At 38.1% G+C, this 20,513-nt stretch overlaps 1 protein-coding gene across 1 annotated transcript in view; it reads right to left on the minus strand.

Annotated features, from left to right (window-relative positions):
• Positions 1–3,982: 3,982 nt before the first annotated feature.
• The window catches only part of LOC107738615 (septin-9-like), a 62,031-nt gene continuing 45,500 nt past the window's right edge, over positions 3,983–20,513 (minus strand). The window contains exons 4-11 of the mRNA XM_016550389.1: positions 17,117–17,245; positions 11,286–11,367; positions 10,324–10,461; positions 9,181–9,298; positions 8,269–8,364; positions 7,247–7,343; positions 6,869–6,920; positions 3,983–5,245 (exon numbers count right to left, since the gene is read on the minus strand). Coding sequence (XP_016405875.1) covers positions 5,086–5,245; positions 6,869–6,920; positions 7,247–7,343; positions 8,269–8,364; positions 9,181–9,298; positions 10,324–10,461; positions 11,286–11,367; positions 17,117–17,245 — 872 coding nt within the window. The 3' untranslated portion in view covers positions 3,983–5,085. The remainder of the gene's footprint in view (positions 5,246–6,868; positions 6,921–7,246; positions 7,344–8,268; positions 8,365–9,180; positions 9,299–10,323; positions 10,462–11,285; positions 11,368–17,116; positions 17,246–20,513) is intronic.

Consider the following 20,513-nt stretch of genomic DNA (forward strand, 5'->3'; position numbering starts at 1 on the left):
GAACCATATTACCATATATCCAAAGAATGTTGCAATGAACAGTTCTAACCATTTTGCCAATAAGGAACTTTTAATTTGTGTACAGTTGAGATGAATGAGAATTCTAATTGATTGCTCGCTTTCTCCAATTATTATAAACATCTTTGATTCAAACATGAAGCTAATCTTACTCCAAAAAAGTGTAGAACGAAACAGATGGAAACTATGTCGAGATAATTCCAACATCACTGTCTTTAAAGTGGACACTACCCTATCCCACCCTAAATTCTCTAGGCTTTAACGATAACCGATTATATCTACTAAAAGACACATTAGCATAAACATTAGCACTCACCTCAGAAAGTCGATCTCTCTTCTTGTATATAGTGACCTGTTTAATGGGGGGTCACAGCTAATCAGGGTTATCAGCTGCTGCTTATCCAGGCGAGATCCCCTGAGACTTTTAATCTCACTACCTTGTGTGACTTTATCTTTTGAATCATTGAAGTTGTTACGTATTTATTTGCTTTTACTTATCATTGGTAGTGGGTTAATTTATTGACACAATGCACATATTTATTTATTTATTTATTTATTACATTTACGAGGATTGTACGAGGTTTATTTAGAAGTAGAACATGTTTTGATGGGGTACCTGAGGAGACAAGAACTACTATGGAAATTGGAGTTGAGTTTTTTTTTTTCAGATGAATTGACCCTTTTTTAAAACCATGGTTTCGCCGGTTAGAATAACTGCAGTCTCTGAGGCACGTGTTTTTTTTTTGGCAGGCAGACTGTTGACACTCAGCTGACAGAAGGGCAGTAACTTGTTGACGGAGGCCTTGACAGTGAGTTGACTTACCCTCCTGCTGCCCATTTTCTCGTGTTTGATGACTAATCTAGTTCACTTCTTTTGTTTTCGGTTGTAAAATGGATGTAAGTTGTTGAGAGACGCTGTCATAAAGTCTAGTAATAGTGAATCGGCATTGTGTCCAGGATTGGATGTTAAATATTCTGCACCAGTTCATATGCCTAAACTCAAATTGTAGCTATGTTTGGTTTCTTTGAGGTATCCTGATACCTGTTAGGAGACATATTGCAGTATTTACACAAACTCGATCGTCTTTTAAAGAATGCAACAGGTTTTATTCAATAGCAAAGATCTGAAGGAAATCCCATCAAAGCGCTTTTCATTTCCTGTGTCTCCATAATAGAAACAGAACCATTTGAGATGAATGAAATAAAGAGAGATTATTAATATATCGCTAAGGCATCGCATAGTATTTGAGGACAACTGTATGAAACTGTCAGAGATATTGTATTAATCTTGTATAAATACTATCGTTTTCACTTCCAAGCCGAGCCTTTCCCCTCTTTGTATAGAATGAGAGTTTATGAGTGTGGGAATTTTTTCACCTAAAAGAACCTTAAATATAAATATAATAACTCATGCACTAACCCCACTGTAATCTGTAAATATATATCAATATGTCAAGGTCATCTGTCAGAAAGTTTCAACTGTTTTTGAGGCTGCCTGGCTCTAAGCGTGCACGTCCATAACGCTTTAAGCGAAACGAGTCAGCCTGGTCAAGAAAAGAGGCAAGATATGCAAAAAGGTTACTGTCTTTTAGCGATGAATAACATCAGCAATCGATAGTATAAAAGACTTAAGCTTGTTTCACTTTGTACATTGAGCTAATATCAAAGACATGTTAATACGGGCTAAATGCAAGAATGAAATACTGGTACTACTGTGTGAATTTCGCTTTCTTACCAGACAAATCTGGCTGGCAGATATGGAGTGGTTTTGTCTGATTTACACTGTAAAATTAAACCATTTTCAAGGCCAGTTTCCATGAATAGTGCTCCTCTATTCTTGCTCTCTGAAGGAGTTTTACTAGCTTACCACATCCAGAGTGTGTTGGCAGTTTCTGTTCACCCTCCAGCTTGCTTTTAACTCTAATGTCTGGCGCTTTTAATTGTTAAGCGAATAGAATGAATCCTCTGTTCCTCTAACTCTTCCCAACTAACATATGTCAGGATTGTTTCTTTTTCAAAATTTGAGAACGACATGATTCAACAACAGAAAACAGCTCTTTTGTTGGCTCTTTGTATGTACTTGTACATGTAATACTAAACCAATATTAGTAATGCTTTTGACATTCATACAGGGTCCGTAACAACGACTTTTATTCTGGTGCAAACACTTTGTTTGGGCGACTGTGGTTCAACAGCCTAATGAGCAATGTTAGATATCTGCCTCACTGATTATCTAAAATGTTTCTCTGATTTCTTTGGTATTTTATTTCTCTGGTGTGACATGGGCATGTCACAGTTCTCAGTTCTTTAGGGTACATCTCTTTCTGTAAATACTGTTGTAGTGGTTCATTTAAAATGAAAGAGAAAAAAAGACAAAGTTTTATGAACTCAATCTCATGGCTGCAGTGCCTTGTCAGACAAGCGTTGTTGTTTTCAGTTGGTTGGTTCCAGTCTGCACCGTTTTAGTAAAAGTTGTACAAAATAAGTACCATATTTGCGTCATTAATTTTCTCTGACATTCAATTGTTAAAGGCGCAGTTCACCCCAAAATGTATTTAATGATCAAACTGTATGACTTGCTTCTGTGGAACAACATATAAGGGTGATAAGGTGAATAAATTACCGATTTTCAATTTTTGGGTGAACTATTCCTTTAAAACATGTTGTCAGCTGTTACTGTGTGTTTGAATGTTGCTTCTTGAATGTGCATCCACACACAAACACATCTACCTCGTCTATTCTGAGACACACCGTTTGTATTAAGTATTTTGACCACAGGGATCAATTTTTTTTAATGAATAAGGCTCTAAAAAGGAAGAAAAGCTTAGTTGTGCTTTGCAGGTCAACAAAAACCTATCCCGCAGAGCTTGATAAAAGATGTTTCAATCAGGCAGTTGGGGCTCTGCTTTATAAGCATGTGTTATATAAGAGTCTTAAGTAAGCTATTTTGGCAAATTTAGCCTGATGTTAACATTCCTGAAGCAAGTCACAAAGAAAACGTCTTCACCTGGCACCCTTTCACAAATAATAAAAACACAAATAAGCGAGGACATCAGAAGAAGAAAATGGATCAAAGGTGAAGCGACTGTTGAGGCATGATTAAGGTTTTAAATGCAGAAAGACACCTGTCTAACTGTCAGTCCTCAGTAAAGAGTTTAGGAGTTTAGTCACGTTCTAAAATAATGAGAGATTCCATGTTTTAAGTCATTGTACATACAACTATCACATAAACATATTATGAACATACACTACTGTTCAGAAGTTTGGAGTCGGTACGTTTTTTTTTTTTGTAAGAAATTTAATTTATTCAGCAAGGATTCATTAAATTTACCCAATGTGACAGTAAAGACATTTATAATGACTTACATTTATAATGTTACAAAAGATTTATTTTTCTTGACCTTTTTTGAACTTTCTATTCATTAAAGAACAATAATAAAAAACACTTCCAGACTTCATTAAGCAGCACAACCATTTCCAACTAATAATAAAACTTATTAACTAATAATAATAAGTTCCAAATCAGCATATCGGAATGATTTCTGAAAGATAATATGACACTTAAGACTGGTGTTATGGCTTCTAAAAATTCAGCATTGCCATTTCAGAAAAAAGTTTAAATATATTAAAACAAAACAGATATTTCAAATTTTAATTAGTTTTTGACTGCTTTTGAAAAAATGAATGCAGGGCGGTCCTTGGCTGACACGGGGCCCGGTGCGAGGTAGGGAGTGGGGCCCCCCTCGGTCCGTTCGCGATCGCGTTCCGGGTGGGGGGAGGGGTGTGGGTCCCCCTCGGTCCATTCGCCATGGGGCCCCCTCAAGCCGGGGCCCAGTGCGACCGCACCAGTTGCACCCCCCTAAGGATGGCCCTAAATGAATGCATCCTTGGTGAGCCTAAGACACTTCTTATCAAAATAAAAATCTTACTGACCCCAAAATTTTGAACGGTAGCGTATAATATTACGTCAGTCTCCAGTGAAACTAATAGCATTGATCAGTGGCTCCACATAAATATTGAACGGTGGCAATTTTTTAATCATAAATCAATGGTGTTTACATGTATAGTAATATTAGTAACAAGGAAATCATGATGATGCCGCTAATACATGTTGAGTAAAAAATGTGATGCTGTGATAGAAAATAAGAACACATTATGGTTATGTACAATAGCTTTGATAAGCTACAGGGCAAGATGGACTCTTGACGTCCAGTGGAGAGAAGTAAACAGCACAATGTGTACCTTTAAACAGCAAGTTGACTAGGCTAGTGAAAGAAAAACATCCCTACATATAACTGTAAACTTGACCTGTTACTGTTCGGCAAACATCAGTAAGAATCGACTTTCTCTTGTTCCTTTATCCATCTCTGCATTAGAAATGATCAATAGTATTACATTTCATTCCAGACCTTTAAGGTCAGAGGTTATATTTGAAATATTTCCCGTTATATCAACATATTTGCTATCATCACAGCAGCCATTTATGGATAGCAGTAAGAAACTCTTTAAGAAAATACCTTGAGCTTCAAAGCAGCTATGGTAACAAAAATATTTGTCTAAACTTTTTTTTTTTTCTCTCTTCTTTTACAAAAGTACAGGGAAAGATCATATTTTGCTGTAAAAAAAAAAAAACTAAAATAATTACTTATGAAAATAAAAGATCAAAAGGAGCATGTCACATTGCTGGTTCAGTGTAAATAGGTATTATGGGATTTTCTCATCCAGTGAGGTGTCAGGCGTGCAGGAACACACACACACATTTTCCAACATGCCAACCCTCTGTGCCATTCATTTGGCAGAAAACAGATCAAAGATATCAAGAGAGAGAAAAATAGAGGGAAACTTTCTCTTAGCCAAAACCTGGTTCAATTCTACCCATAATCCATCCCAGATCCCTACCCACAATATAGATTCATTTCAAAAATAGACTCATATATGACGTTTACATGCCTAAGCGGAAATGTCTTTAGTCAAACGGGTCGATTTTCCATCGGTGGCAATCTAGAAGTGAAATGTTCATCTCTCCCATTCTGGCGGGGTGAAGGATGGGCACACGCTCCTTCCCTTTCAAAGGTGACTCTCTGCATCGCTCTTCTCTAGGGTACCGTTCTCCAGGGTCAAAGGTGAGAGCGCCAGTCCATTGGCATTGCTCTCATTAAGTCTTTTCACCCTGTAGGTCTCATAGTGAATGTTGTGAGTGACGTCCTTCAAATCTTGCAGGTGGGACCTTGAAAGTAGAGCGCAGTAGAGCATAGTATTAATTTTGATCCCACAATAACATACCCTAAGGGAAATATGCACAGTGTAAAATAAAAGTCATTCTCTTATACAGAACTGAATTGTTTTCTGACTACATCAGCTTTTTATGATCACTTTGTGTGATTCGGTTGGTGTTTCCTGGTGTAATTTCATCTCCGCTTCAGCGGGAGGCCGATCAAAAAGTGTGAAAGGCGATTCAAAAACGTGGAGCATTATAACGGTCATCATTTGTTTCCCATTTCAGCAGGGAATCACTCTCATACCATCTGTCAACGGGCCGCCATCCAAGAGTTACCGTGAGAGGGCTTTGTGACCTGGCCTCACCCGATCAGACTCCGTAATTAACCTGTCCTTTACTGAGCTCACAGGAAAGGATGTACTCTTGCCTTTCTCAGCTGTCCCTTCCCTGAGCTGTTTAGTCCCACTACTCATATATCCACTTTACAAAGCTGATAACCATTTCAGCTGGTTTAAGCCAAAAAGCAAAAGCTTTGTGACCAGAACAGTTAGTTTTAACTGCATGAAACTCTGACATCTGTTGACAAATCCATTGTTTACATTTTTTTTAAAATTTAAAATTGTATTCTTTGATAACTTGGACCAACCATAAAAGGGATCAAATAACAATTCTGTAAAAGTCAACTAAAAAAGAAAAAAAAAAGAGAAAAAAGAAAAAAAAGAAAAGAAAAGAAGAAAGATAATAAATTAAAATTAAATACAATTTCAGTTTATCCAGTATGCTTTTATTAGAAGATTTTTGTTTGTTCCAGGTAGGATTGGTTCTAAATTATGATATGAAATCATTATATATGACCTGGACCACAAAACCAGTCATAAGGGTCAATTTTGTTATGATAGGACAATATTTGGCCGAGATACAAATATTTGAAAATCTGAAATCTGAGAGTGCAAAAAAAAATCTAAATATTGAGAAAATCGCCTTTAAAGTTGACCAAATGAAGTCCTTAGCAATGCATAATACTAATCAAAAATTAAGTTTTGATATCTTTACGGTTGTAAATGTACAAAATATATTCATGGAACATGATCTTTACTTAATATCCTAATGATTTTTGGCATAAAAGAAAAATTGATAATTTTGACCCATACAATGTATTCTTGGATATTGCTACAAATATACCCATGCTACTTATGACTGGTTTTCTGGTCCAGGGTCAGATATGATTATGATATAAATTCAATTAGCATTCCTTTGGTATTTATTTGGTTATGGGATGAGATGAGAATGTCTAAAAACATTAGTTGAGCCAGAAATTGACATGTTGGGCAATAGCACCAGTTTTGTACTCTTGAGGAAGTCAGCCTTCTTTACCTATAGTTGTCCACCTAAAGTTGAATTTTTGATTCTAAACTATTATGGGATGCCACTGATTTTGCCATTTGGACCATATTTTAAAAACAGAAAGTTCAAGAGGAGCATGTTCTTCTGCATCATCTAAACCTGACAACCAGAATGAATGGGTTATTAATGGCTGCTCCCATTTTACCTAAATAGCAAGGTCATATGCCATATGCTAATGTCATTCTGTTATGATATTTGAAGACTTGCAAGTAAAAAAATATGACTTACCTGATAAGAAGATCTCTCAAGTGTGCAAACTCGCAATGCGCAACATTTTCAACTGAAATAAACAAAATACAAAGGCATGTTCATGAATTCATCCAGGGCTTCTCTGTACTTTCTACACACACCACTTGATGGCAGTGTTGACTAACCTAAATCACAGACAATCTTGCTTTGTGAAGCCTGTCAGCCATCATTACACAATTAGATTTGACAATTGTTACAGTTACCCTGCTGAACAAACCAGCATGGGTTCCATGGAGGTCAACTAACAATCTTTCTGCCAAAACTAGTTAAGAAGTCTGGCTGAGACACCAGCATCCAAAACACAATAAATTACTGGTGACCAGCAAATCATAGCAGACAATGTCTTTAGACGCTCACCTTCGATGATCCCCCACTTTGTTTTTCTTCCCAAGACTTTGTTCCCATTCACCTGGTGCTCCTTATCTGTTCCCACCACAGCAAAGGGGATGTTTTCCTAAAAGAAACATTCACCATACCTCAAAATTTCATTAAGTACAAAGTATAAATCCACTTAAAGCAACTAAAGGAACTGTTCACCCAAAAATGAAAATTTGCTGATAATGTACTCACCCTCAGGCCATCCAAGATGTGGATGAGTTTGTTTCTTCATCAGAACAGATTATGAGATATTGAGCATTGCTCATCAATGGATCCTCTGCAGTGAATGGGTGCCATCAGAATGAGAGTCCAAACAGCTGATAAAACAACACAATAATCCACAAGTAATCCACGTGACTCCAGTTCATCAGTTAACATCTTGTGAAGTGAAAAGCTGCATGTTTGTAACAAAGAAATTCATCAAGACATTTTTAACTTAAAGCAATTGCTTCCGGCTGGAGTCATCTATCCATAATATTTATTTCTCCAGTGAAAACCTCTTATTGTCTGAATCAGGAGTGAAATATGCATATATCAAGCTCTGTTTACAAGCAAAAACAGTCCAAAACAGTTCTAAACAAATATGTCATTTTTGATGTGAGAGGACAACAGGGGATGGACTTTTTCAAAGCTTAATGATGGATTTGTTTCGCTTCACAAGACATTAATTGATGGACTGGAGTTGTGTGGATTATTGTGATGTTTTTATCAGCCGTTTGGACTCTCATTCTGACGGCACCCATTCACTGCAGAGGATCCATTTGTGAGCAAATGATGTAATGCTAAATTTCTCCAAATCTGTTCAGATGAAGAAACAAACTCATCTACATCTTGGATGGCCTGAAGATGAGTACATTTTCAGCAAATTTTCAACCCCAAAAATGATACCTCTGTCATAATTTTGTTTCTAAACCCTTCAACAGGAATGATCATTTTAGGGTGAACTAACCATTTAAATCAACACAGCACAGCAATAAACTCTTAAAGTACAGTCTTCATACCCTAATCTTATCATTGAGTATCCGGTCTTCAGCATCCTCGTCATATTCTTTCTGTGGATACACTCTGATCCCGTTGGCCTGCAGGTCCTGTCTTATCTGCAGAGAGACGCTTCCTGTTAGATGGATTTACAATGATTTTTACAACCTACCGCACACACACACAAAAACCGCACAATCACCCCGGGGGTGAAATATGACAGCAGCTTCTCTCCCTCCAGCTCTTCGCACTGTATTTTACTAGTCTCAATCTCAACCCTCATGCATTCTTGCACTCAGAGGCCACAGTAAAGTTCACCAGGAAATTCTGTTTTTTTCCTCCTCACAGCCAGAGTTTCGGGCCCGAGGTGCAAAGCATTAGACATTAATGCCTTTGCTGCCATGTGTTCGTGTGGGGGAGGATTTTGGAGTGCGGTTGTTGTACATGGATATGATATCAGCGATTGATATCTTGAGCACAGTGTGACGTCCGCCCCCGCACGGCGCTCTGCTCGGGCTATTGAGCAGTGAGAGACAGCTCTGGATAATGGGCTGAAATGACAGAGTACATCATTAGGAGTGTTGTTTGGTGTATATTGATAGGAGACACTGTGTGCGGGGGCCGTTCTGGCCCTGCGGTCCGTTCCGTCGGAGCTGTCCAAAAGCGCTCTGTTGGGAGAACTGATGGCAAGTGGCCCGGGCCGAAGTAGTAGCTATACATCAGTCAGAGGAGAGACCGTCTCCCGACGGAGACGTCGCAGACACTGCTTGTAACCTTAGTGTGGCCTATTCATTTTTCCAACCCAGAGCGAGCAACCGCATGCCAAGAGACTTTTGGATATTCGAATGCAATGATTCTCTCCCGCTCCATTCAGCCTGCATATCATAAAATGTGAGTGAAGTTCTGTACGCAGATGTTGATGAGGGACAGCTCACCCTCTGTTTGAACTCTAGCCGCTCCTCCAGAGTAAGTGTGTCTGCCTTGGCGATCACAGGGACGATGCTCACTATCTTCCCCAGTCTCCTCATAAACTCCACATCTATAGGCCGTAACCTGTAGAAGAGCAGGATGGATCATTACTAAGGGCCATTTTACACCCTTTTTCACTTATTCTCTAAATATAAGTAAAAATGGGGTTCACAGCATATAGATAATTTGCTTTTGATAAAAGCGACTTCTAAATGAATAAATGAAAATTAAAAAAAATCTAGATCATGTGAAGCTAAAATATCATTACATGAAGTAACAATGTTACATACACCTCTATTCAAAAGTCTGGGGTCAGTAAGTGTTTTTTTTTTTTTTTGTAAATAATACTTTTATTCAGAAAGGATACATTAAACTGATCAAAAGTGACATTTATAATGTTACAAAAAATTTCTTTGAACTTTCTATTCATAAAATAATCCTGAAAAAAATGTATCATGGTTTCCACAAAAATATTAAGCAGCACAACTGATTAATATTGATAATAATAAAAAATGTTTCTTGAGCAGCAAATCATCATATCAGAATGATTTCTGAAGGATCATGTGACACTGACGACTGGAGTAATGATGCTGAAAATTCAGCTTTGCCATCACAGGAATAAATTACATTTTAAAACATATTAAAATAGAAAATAGTTATTTTAAATCGTAATGATATTACTGTTTTTACTGTATTTTTTGATCAAATAAATGCAACCCTGGTGAGCATAAGAGACTTCTTCAAAAACATGATTACTTGACAAAAGAATCTTTCCGACCCCAAACTTCTGAACGGTAGTGAATATTTAAATTAAACATTAAATATTAAAATTTAGAATGATTAAAAAAATTATATCCATATGTTAAGGTCCACTGCATTAAAAAAAACAGCAATTATCTCACAGCTGTCAGACTGTTTTCATTAAGAAGATGAATATGTTTTGCTGCCAAAAGAATGATTTTTCACAAACTCTCACTAGGTTAGTGGGTTAAAATCTCCAAACTAAGACCCCTGAAATTTTCAAATGAAGCCATGTCATACAAATATGACAGACAGCATTTTAACATATGGCTTGGTTTGAACCACTGATATGTGCAGTTGACACACACCAGTGTCCAGTGGCTGGCAGGAAGTAGACACAGCCGTGAACGCGGCTGTCAGGGATTCTTTTCTTCCTGTTGACATTCAGCTCCTCCTTCAGGTATTTTTCATACTGTTCATTGACATATTGTACAATGGGCTCCCAGCTGAGAAAAAAAAAGACACAGGGAAGGATTAACATCACAATTAACAACATATACTTAAGTTAATGTAGAAGTCAGACAAAGTGGAAGAAACGTAGTATTTCTTTAAAATAAACATTCTGAAGACCATTAAGGCATGATTTTAGTGTCAAATAAATAATTACTTTAACAGCAAAGCCTATGCCAAAATGCTCTCTAATTACTAAAGAATTTATCTCACACAGTTGTAGAGCTCGTGAAAATGGTATTATCAACATAATTTAAAGGGGTCATATGATGCGATTTCAAGTTTTCCTTTCTCTTTGGAGTGTTACAAGCTGATTGTGCATAGATAAGATCCCTGAAGTTGCAAAGACTAAAGTCTCAAAACCAAAGAGATATTCTTTATCAAAGTTAAGACTCTGCCACGCCCCCCTAAAACGGCTCATTCTAACACGCCCCCACATATCTACCCCACTATGACCCCTTTAAATAAAAAGTTGAATCAGCATGAATTTCAGGGTGTCTTTTGGATTTGGTTCTGTGTAAAACCTGATAATCATGTTCTCCAGCATGATTTTATAATGACCCAAAGAGCATCCTGTGCTTCAGTGGAAGCAAGAACATATCACAAATGACAGCCACAAATATACTTTTAAGTTATTTTGATTAGCGACCTAGAAATAGTAAAGTAACTTAATTTTTATTTTATTTTTAAATGATACATAATTCTAAAACTGTGTTTATTTCCAAGATTAAATTCGATTTTGAATACCACATTTTAATTGTGGTCTCAAACTTTCGGACAGTATGAATGAATCTGATAAGCTTTAAAATGTTGCTCTCACCAGTTCTCATTGTTGATTTGGTCTCCAAATCCAGGGGTGTCAATTACTGTAAGCTTCATCTTCACCCCTTTCTCCTCGATGACTAGAAAATAACAAGACAAAAGAGTTAGAGAGTAAAAGAGTGGAGGGAAGAAGGCTGAAATAAAAAAAATCAAGATGGATCCACAGAAGACTGAATGAAGAGTAAGTTGACAAGGATTTCACCTTCTTTTTCCCGAAACATCAGTTCTTAGGGACTATCAGTTAAAATCGTACACTGAAGACCCTGTGCTTTTCATTTAATCTGATATAATGCTGCAAGAATGCAAATCAGCCTGCAAAAAAGAAAAAAAAGTCTGTGCAAGCAGGGACCCCTACTGTATCCCTGGCATTGGTTGATTGACATTTGTTGTTAACTCACCACATTAATCCTTCTGGATGAGGCAATCAAAGAAAATATGACGAGATTGTAACAAGGAAAAATTAAACTGTCAGTCAACACTCCAGTTTATGAGTTTCAAAGTGCTATAACCCCATCTGATGATGATCGATTTTTTGTTCGCAGTGGGCCATTAGCAAAAAAGAGTGCCTGTTTTTGGATTGGTGGGCCAATGATTGAAAACCCCCTCATGAACAGCTAATGGAAACACATATGCTTCTCTTTGCGTGACTCAGCGACAAAGCAGGGCTTAGTTTTTCCCATATTCACCCACATGGAGGGAGTACAGCTGAATGGTGGCATTGAGAGGCCCGCCACTTCATTTTCTGCACTGTGTAGTCTTTGAGAAAAGGGGGGGGGGTTGCGTAACACTCATTTCCCCTGGCGGTCAGTTTACAGGCCAGCTTTTTTTTTCACGGGCTGTGAGGGCCAGTAGGCAGCTTTGTAGTGTGTGGAGGTGTCAGGCACCCTGAGACTTTGGTACTCTTTGTTTTCCACAGGCCTGCACTTTGGAAAGATAAAACTGCTAGGGAAGCAAGGGACAACAAGACATCTGCTAGACGAACTGTCTCAAATCAGAGAGTGCAGAGGCAATTTAGTAGTTTAGCAGTAAAACAAGGAGTAGTTTTGTCATTTTGATAGAGAATACAAGAACAGGTCTGTTGTTCCAACCTTTTTAAAGTATTTGCAGAAGGTTATATTTACACTGATGAATACTGAAATGATCTCTAATGAAGAAGAAAAAGGTTGCTAGGAAACAAAAAGGCACCATTAATTACAATCTAGACAGAACTTTTTCTTAGCTAAAGAAGAAAATTTATTTGCTGGGAGTACTGGAGGTATCAGTTATGTTTCAGATCATTTTTTTTAGATGAGACAATTGTTACATATGTATACACAACCATTAAAAAATTTGGGTACTGAAGTTCTGTTTAAAGAAATTAATAGTTTTAATCAACTATTTCAAACCAATGCTGTTCTTTTGAACTTTCTATTTATCAAAGAATCCTTAAAAATGAATCACAATTTCCATGTAAACAAACAAACAAATAACTGTTTTCAACATTGACAATAATAAGCAATGCACCAAATCAGCATACCGGAGTAATGGTTACTGAAAATTCAGCTTTGCATCACAGGAATAAATTACAATTCAAAATATATTAAAATAGAAAACAGTTATTTTAAATTGTAATAATATTTCACAATATTTCTCTTTTTACTGAATTTGTGATCAAACATACAGCCTTGGTGAGCATAAGACTTCTTTCAAAAACATACAAAAATCTTACCAACCCCAAACCTTTGAATGGCAGTTTATATGATAATGTAAATTAAAAGATTTTAATGTAAAGAGTTTAATGGTACAGAACATTTTTCCCCATCAGTAATCGTACAGATAATAAATTCTCGCACGAGGGCTAATGCAATCAAAATAGTAAAACAAAGTAAATATTTGCATCATGTGTTGAGCTTTACGGACTCGCTTTTCTGAAGGCTAACATTAAAAAAAATCAAAAGGAACAGGACAATCTCATTCACTGTAATGTTTACGTTGTGCTACGCTGAGAAGTCAGTGAGGGGTGTCTCCTGAACCATGGGGATATCTCAGGAAGTCACAAGCTGAACAGTCTTATCGTCAATCTTCTTTTGTTAAGAAACAGCACACCCAGCTTCTCCCATTCTTTTACTCTCATCCACCCTCTCTTCCATTCTGCACGTCAAACATTTATAAACTATTGGGCCATAAGTTTTGAGAGGTCTGTGAGCAATGAGGTTTGGCTATGGTAGGACAGAGATCCAACAGATGCTGCTACAACTGAATAGAAACCTCTTTCCAGTTGCAATGACACAGCTATGCTAAAAACACTTGTTCTTGATCTTACACAGAAAACTTCCCAAAGCTCCTAAGATTTTGCACAAAGAAATATACTGAGACAGCAGAATTACAGAATTACATCAAATGACAGTTTTGAACCTAAATACAGACTTCAATAATTTGACCTTTGGCTAATTGAAGTGAAAGCTGCAAAGAGGCAAAGCTGTTGCAAGAGTGTGACACAGGTTAACATTTACATATCTAAAACCTGTCAAGGGGAAGTCAGAAACAGAAAAGAGATCAACAAGCAGATCTAGGTCTAAAAATTTCCCTGAAAGCAAAATCAAATGACTCATTTTAAAACCAGTAGGCAGCAAACTAAAGGAATAAGGAGAGAGGTTTAGCATAGCGGCTACGAAACCTGCACATGGCTGTAGCAACAATTAACACCATAGCTTCAGCGCTAGCTCTCCGTAGGGTTTTGTAATTGGATATTTCTGTGCCCATATCCAGACTGGAGGTAAAGTTCAGCGGTCTTCATACATTTCTGCTGTCAAGTAGGAACCATGGCAATTAACATAGCAGGCTACGCTAATGACCCAGCCCAGCAAAGGCCTTTGCACAGCAATTGACTGGCACTTAAAGCTACAAGCGGAGGCATGCTTATCCGGTGTCTCACAACATCCTACATCTGAGATGCAAACTTGTAGGTCATTCTATTGGGCAGATTTGTGATTTAGATTAGATAACTACATTAAAACTAGATAACATGGGTAACTCCAAAAACTTCTGACCCAGAAGAAAATAGCAGGGGTAATTAGATAACAGTGCAATAACATATAAATTTTTTTTAGTTAGTCTCATTTTTGCAGTACTACAGGCCTTTGCACCCCAGTGAAAGGGAGCATGATTTCTTTACTTGTCCAACTGAGTTATTTCTGAATATAAGAGACAGAGGACCACTATCAAATTTTGTGTTTGTTAGACCCTTGTCAGACAGTCTAAAGTGAGAAATGAAGATGGATAGCTGGGTGCGCGACTACACTAACTACTGAGGGCAAGCACACACACACACACACACTCAAACAATACTTTCATTTAAAGGACTAGTGAAGTTGGCTACGGCATCTGCCTTTCACGCCTCTCTCCAACGAAGCATGGTGGCGCCGCCAGAAGCAAAATGGAGATTCATTGCTTTCTCATTGCCGTATGCGGGATGTTTGAAAGTACGTGCATCTCTCTGCGTAATATACAGTTCAGCTTTCTCTGCTCAGTATAAAATGGAACAGCACCCTTGTATAGCTGCAAACATGGCCTTGGAGATTTTTTTTTTTCATTGATCTGTTTTTATTGTACATGATCATTTCCCCTATTTTTACATTGTTCACACATACATTCAAATGGAGTATATTTTGAAAGGCTATGCTGTATGCTAATCGTTCACGTCAAAATTGAAGTATACTTTTGGGCTTAATGCTCACTTATAGTTAATCTTTAAAAACACAAAAAAAAGTTGCGATGAAATGGATGTAACGACTAATCATTTCTACTGTATTGTGATGTATTTTCTAGTGTATTGGAAAAATGTATGGTGGAGATTTGGTTCCATGCTTGCAGGGCTGACGGACTAAATGATTGGAGAGAGAAGTCTGTCATTTCCACTGGAAGATCCAATTATGACATTTCCATGCTTACTTTAATACCAGTGTTAATTGTAGCTAAATCTTTAGCTAATCTCAAAATGAAAATCCATTTCCATGCTGTAAATTATAATGTTATAATGCTTAAAATTGCTATTTTAAAATTTAAATTGTAAACAATTAATTTAAATTTAAGTGTTTTATGTTCACCAAATAGTATTGAAATGAAACCAATACTATGGTTATCAATACAAGTCCCAAAATGTAATCACAATGTGTTGACAATTTTATTTAGACATTTTTCTTTCAGGAAAAAAAATCAAGTATAATATCCTCAAGTATGTCAAGAAAATCAGTGAAACAATCTTCAAGTAGAGTCAAGAAAATCAGTGAAACAATCCATAGTTTACCTCAAAAGCAAAGTAACAAAGGTACATCCAAACAATCTTTGCTTCATTGCCAAAACAAGCCTAAATGAAACTTAATTCTACACAACAAAAACACACCTGTTTGGATAGAAGAACCCAAGCCTCTATTGATTGTTACTCTGAGTCTGGAGGAAGTATGCAAGACAGAAATGGCACGTTGCTCAATCAACCAATTAATTCACTCAGCTGAGCTCGCTTCACTAAAGCCAGATGCTGTGCATAAGTGGTGGCCTCCAGTCATCTCCTGACCAGTGGGATAAAATACGTCCCCTGCGCATTCTTCCTCTGTCATTCTCTCTGAAAGAGAGCTCATAATGACAGCTGTGGCCCGATCTCAACAGTTGAAGTTGTGTGATTGATCTCTCCGTCCCCCTTGCAGGCTTTTTAATTTATTTTTCCTTTCAGAGCACATGCTCTGATCACTCTGGTCTTTTTCCAATTCAAACCCTACAAAACACTGAGCAGCCTCCAGTTTGTCCTGTCTAAATGTCATTCTTCTTTAATCCTTCCATCCTTTCAGAAATCACTCAGGCCAACACTCTGTAGCACGTCATCTTATTGATGTGAAACACCATGTGCTAACCAGGTGTGATGCGTTGCGTTTCTAGCCGGTCTACACTGAAAATAAAAATGATTCCAAATGCACAAATGAGCGGGATTTTATAATACCATAAATAGTGTGAGAAGTGTGTCCAAAATTTTTTTTTGAAAAAGCACAGCGAGGCATAGTGCACTAACAGTACACTTCCTCAACTACAAAATAAGTGTGGATATTTTATGTACTCAACAGATTTCCCTATGTAGCAGAAGAGGAGAGGCTAAACATGCTAAAGCTATCAGACTGGTTTGAAGCATAATATCCGATAAATAAAAAAACAAACAGCAAATGCTAATAAAACCTGTTAGGTATTGTACTTCTCTTCGCATGGTGCAATCAATTCTTGCCGGAAGGAAAAAATTACTTATTTTTATATTTACAATAGAACTAGCTTAGTTGCATGTACAAAATATGATAGTATTGTACAATTACAATAAAATAATAAATAACAGCATCAGTTTACATTACCTTCATAAACTGAATAAAAACAAAGCAAAAACACCAGATTTTTAGTAGTGTTAAAAAAAAAAGGTATTTTCTGTATTTTTTTACTTGCCATCTTGCTCCGAGCAAAGCAATTTGAATGCAACTGACGTCATAATTACGGCTTCCCAACTCATAAATATAAACTTCCCAGGAGGACAAGAACATACCATGAAATGAATACACTAGATAGCATTGTGTATAGTGAATGTACATCATTTGGGACACATCTATTTACAAAGTGCCCTTTTCGTGGCTGTTCAGGACAGAAGCACAATTTTGAAAGACTTTCAATGTTCAAAGATGTTTATTGGGCCAAAATGGTGCAGTTATGATATTTCCAGCAGGGGCAAACAGGGCTGTGCAAATTAGCAAAACCTTGACCTCTTGGGTGTGACGGGTGTTTGATGTGGTAGCTGTGAAGAAAGAAGCGTTCAATACTCACTGTGGCTGACTGATTGCAGGTGGACAGTTTTCGAGATCTGCTCCTCATAATTAGGAGTGCAGGACTTCCTGCTGACCTTGGACTTGAAGAGTGTGTTTACGAGCGTTGACTTCCCCAGACCGCTCTGACCTGTCAATGAAAACGAGAACAGATTTAATGGCTTTTGTTTGTAAACTGCAGTGAAGTACAATTAACTGCATATGTAGCAGACCCTGGGCACGTTTATTTGCAGGACGACCTTTGCTTAGCATTAGCGGGGGGGATAAAACTTTATTACTGCACACAGATAAGATGGCACACATAAAATTGAGGTCATAAAGTATCACATGACCAGGCAGCGCAGGCCTCCAGGGTTTACATAAGCCCTTGATACTGCAAATCATCGGTGATGTAATAGGGCCAGGTCAAGCCAAGGCAAAGTGCTTTAGCGTCTTATCTGGTGGGTGTCCAAACTCACTGACAACACCACACCGCCGGGAGCTTTGGGGAGCTTTTCCACTTAATGACTCTTTCACACTAGTCCTCACGGAGATCAGATCAGAGCGAGGAAGCTATTACCAGAGAGGGAGCCTTATCAAGGCCATCTCAATTCACACAAATAAGGGTAAATCTATGGGGCCACCTTCATAGCCTCAAAGGACATGTGCTCTGTTAATGTGAGCCGCTTAGTATTGAGTGCTGATGATGGGCAGTGTGTGTTCTGTCTCGCTTAGAGGGCCCCTCGGGCCTACCGGTCAGCTTCCTGTTCGCAGGGCAGGGGTGGGGAATGTGCTAAATGCTCTCACCGTTCCGTTTCTAACTGTTGAGAGGCCTGGGCGCCTGGGAAGCTGTCAATGGATGAAAAGATTTGACAGAGACAGACGACAGAGCCAGGGAGATCTGGCTCCTCCATCATTGCCCACCTCAACAGAGGCTTTGATGGATTTACGCCATGGCCTCTTACCATGGAAGGCAGTTGACATCAAATTTATGAGGAACTGACATCCCACGTTGTGTGTATCCTCCTGGGCCTATTTGATTTACCAGTTCAGACAATGCCTGAGCAAAGCAGGGCTTCCTGAAGATTTCAGTGTAGTCACACATAGGCTACTGTACCTGGTCTATAGGGATGGGAACAAGAGGTTTTGATTTCCCTAAATGATTCTTATACCATTTTGGAAGAAATATTAATAAATATCTGGAAAAAAGAAATGCAAATCCATTGCCAAATTTTGATTACATTTTTGCGCCATACTTTTTTTGGACACATTGTCATATGAACAACTAGTCAGTAACTACGCTGATTTAGGCTGCAAGTGTTTAAAACCAGTCAGAACCAATTCATGCGTTTGGGAATCAGACTACTCTATTTGCCCTGCATCTTTTTGATTCACTAACAAGAACCGACTCATTCATTCATGATTCAGACTTCACCTGTCGTGCTGTATATTTTTGATTCACTAAAAAGATCTGGCTCATAAGACTATTTAATTTTGCAAAAGGACTGCACTGGTCATGCTTTGTTGCAATTTAGAGTATTTTAGTACACCCTGTTGAAAAAAAGTAGTAGTTTAAACCCAGTCAGGTGCTTGTCTGAGTCATGCATTGACACATTCACCCAGAAGCACCGCGTTGTAACAGCCTGTCATTTACCACAACCACATGAAACTCTTAACAAATTCAGGTAGTAATTTTACCAGTGTCATATGTGTTTAACTCCAGTTGATTTCTCAAAAGCATTTCAAATGGTGAAAACACATCTCCTCTGAGACACTTTGAAGCACAATTTACAAAGCTTTTCTTTGAACACAATATCTACAAAGCCCCATTGACTTGAGGGCGACAACAAAGCTGAATGTATTGACTGCATTAAAAATGTCAGAATATGCTAAACTCGTATCTGGGAGCAGACTGCTATTTGACTTATGGGAAACTGGGAGACTCGCAGTAGTTTAAGCCCAGAGGCTACAAAAAGGTCCTGACCTTTACAACTGAGGACAAACTACACAGACCAACAGACTCCAAGTGCTACCATAAGTGTGTGCGACTCTCGGATAAGACCATCCCAGGGCAGGAAAATGTGGACAGGCGAGCGTAGCAAGCCAAACTAATCCTGTAGAGTTTCCTCCGCTCCTGCGGTTTCATCCTGTTGTGTATATCTTGCTTTCGCACAATTCCTCCTCTTCCTGTATCTTGTCAAGTTTGCATTCACTGTCATGTCATGCTAGCTAATACATGCTAGTGTTCCCAAACACACCTTTGTTAGAACCCCTGCCCTTGTGCTCTACAATGCGCTGTCAAGGCAACAGCAAAATACACAAACAGAAGATGTACATAAACCATTCAATTGTTTTAAATTCAAACATTCCATGTTCAAAATAAAAGTCTTTTGCACTACATTAAAGGGAGAAAACAAATGATCTATCAATAGCTCTGTGCATCGAGAGTGAGTCAAACAGATCTTTCTTGTTCCCATTTTTCTACCACCATTTCCACGCCTGTCTCTAACGGGAAAGGGAGAGAGCGGTTCACCTTTGATGCATGTCCAGAGTAGCAGGCATGGAAAGCAACACCATACATACTACAATACCAATGCTGTAACCTCCACAGTTCACTGAACCAAGGAAGAAACTAGCACAGGCCAAATGTTAGAGAGCCAGCTTTTGGGGGAGTGAGCACTGGATCCGACCTGTTTTTGCTCTGCAGAATTAATCACAATATTGATCTGCTTTAACATGCCTTTGATCTGCTCCCTATCAAACAGGTTTCAAGCTGCTCTGGATAGAGAGGTGAAAAGCATCCAAGTGGCCAAAATGAGAAAAGGTGAAGACTGTTATTGTCATATCTTCTCTTAATATCATTCTCACACACTTCGAGCGGATCATGTTTAAAGCTGAAGTGTATTTATTAAATGTTTCAGTGAGTGTTTCTTCAACTTTGTCTACTTTATCAGGGATTTATTTGAAAAAAAAAGAAAAAAGATAGATAAACATCACATTAAAACTGATGCTTTAATGTAACTGATGTCATTTTTTTCATGCTTATAACTGATTTAAAGGCACAATATCAAATTTTCGCCGCTAGAGGGCGCGTATTCAAAATAAACAAAGAGGCAAAGGTGTAGTTTGATGACGCCGTGACTGAGTGTGGAATCATGGGAGTTGTCGTCTTCATCCCCACAGCCGATGCAATCCGACGGGACTCGGGCAGAAATCAAGTTCATGGATGAGCTAATGATTTATTAACATACTAGAATGAAGCAGGGTGAGGCTGAAAGCCGTCGAAGCAAAACGAGGCCGCTGAGCGAGCGTGACATAATACTCGAAAGCAGCGGAGCTTTTATTATGCCACAGTCGACCGCTTCCACTCCTTCTGGTCGTGCGTATGTGGGAAAAAAAGGCAGCACTGTTTTATCATA

The sequence above is a fragment of the Sinocyclocheilus rhinocerous genome, unplaced genomic scaffold (genome assembly GCF_001515625.1).
Source record: "Sinocyclocheilus rhinocerous isolate Xijiao unplaced genomic scaffold, SAMN03320098_v1.1 scaffold1155, whole genome shotgun sequence".
Classification (NCBI taxonomy): Eukaryota; Metazoa; Chordata; class Actinopteri; order Cypriniformes; family Cyprinidae; genus Sinocyclocheilus; species Sinocyclocheilus rhinocerous.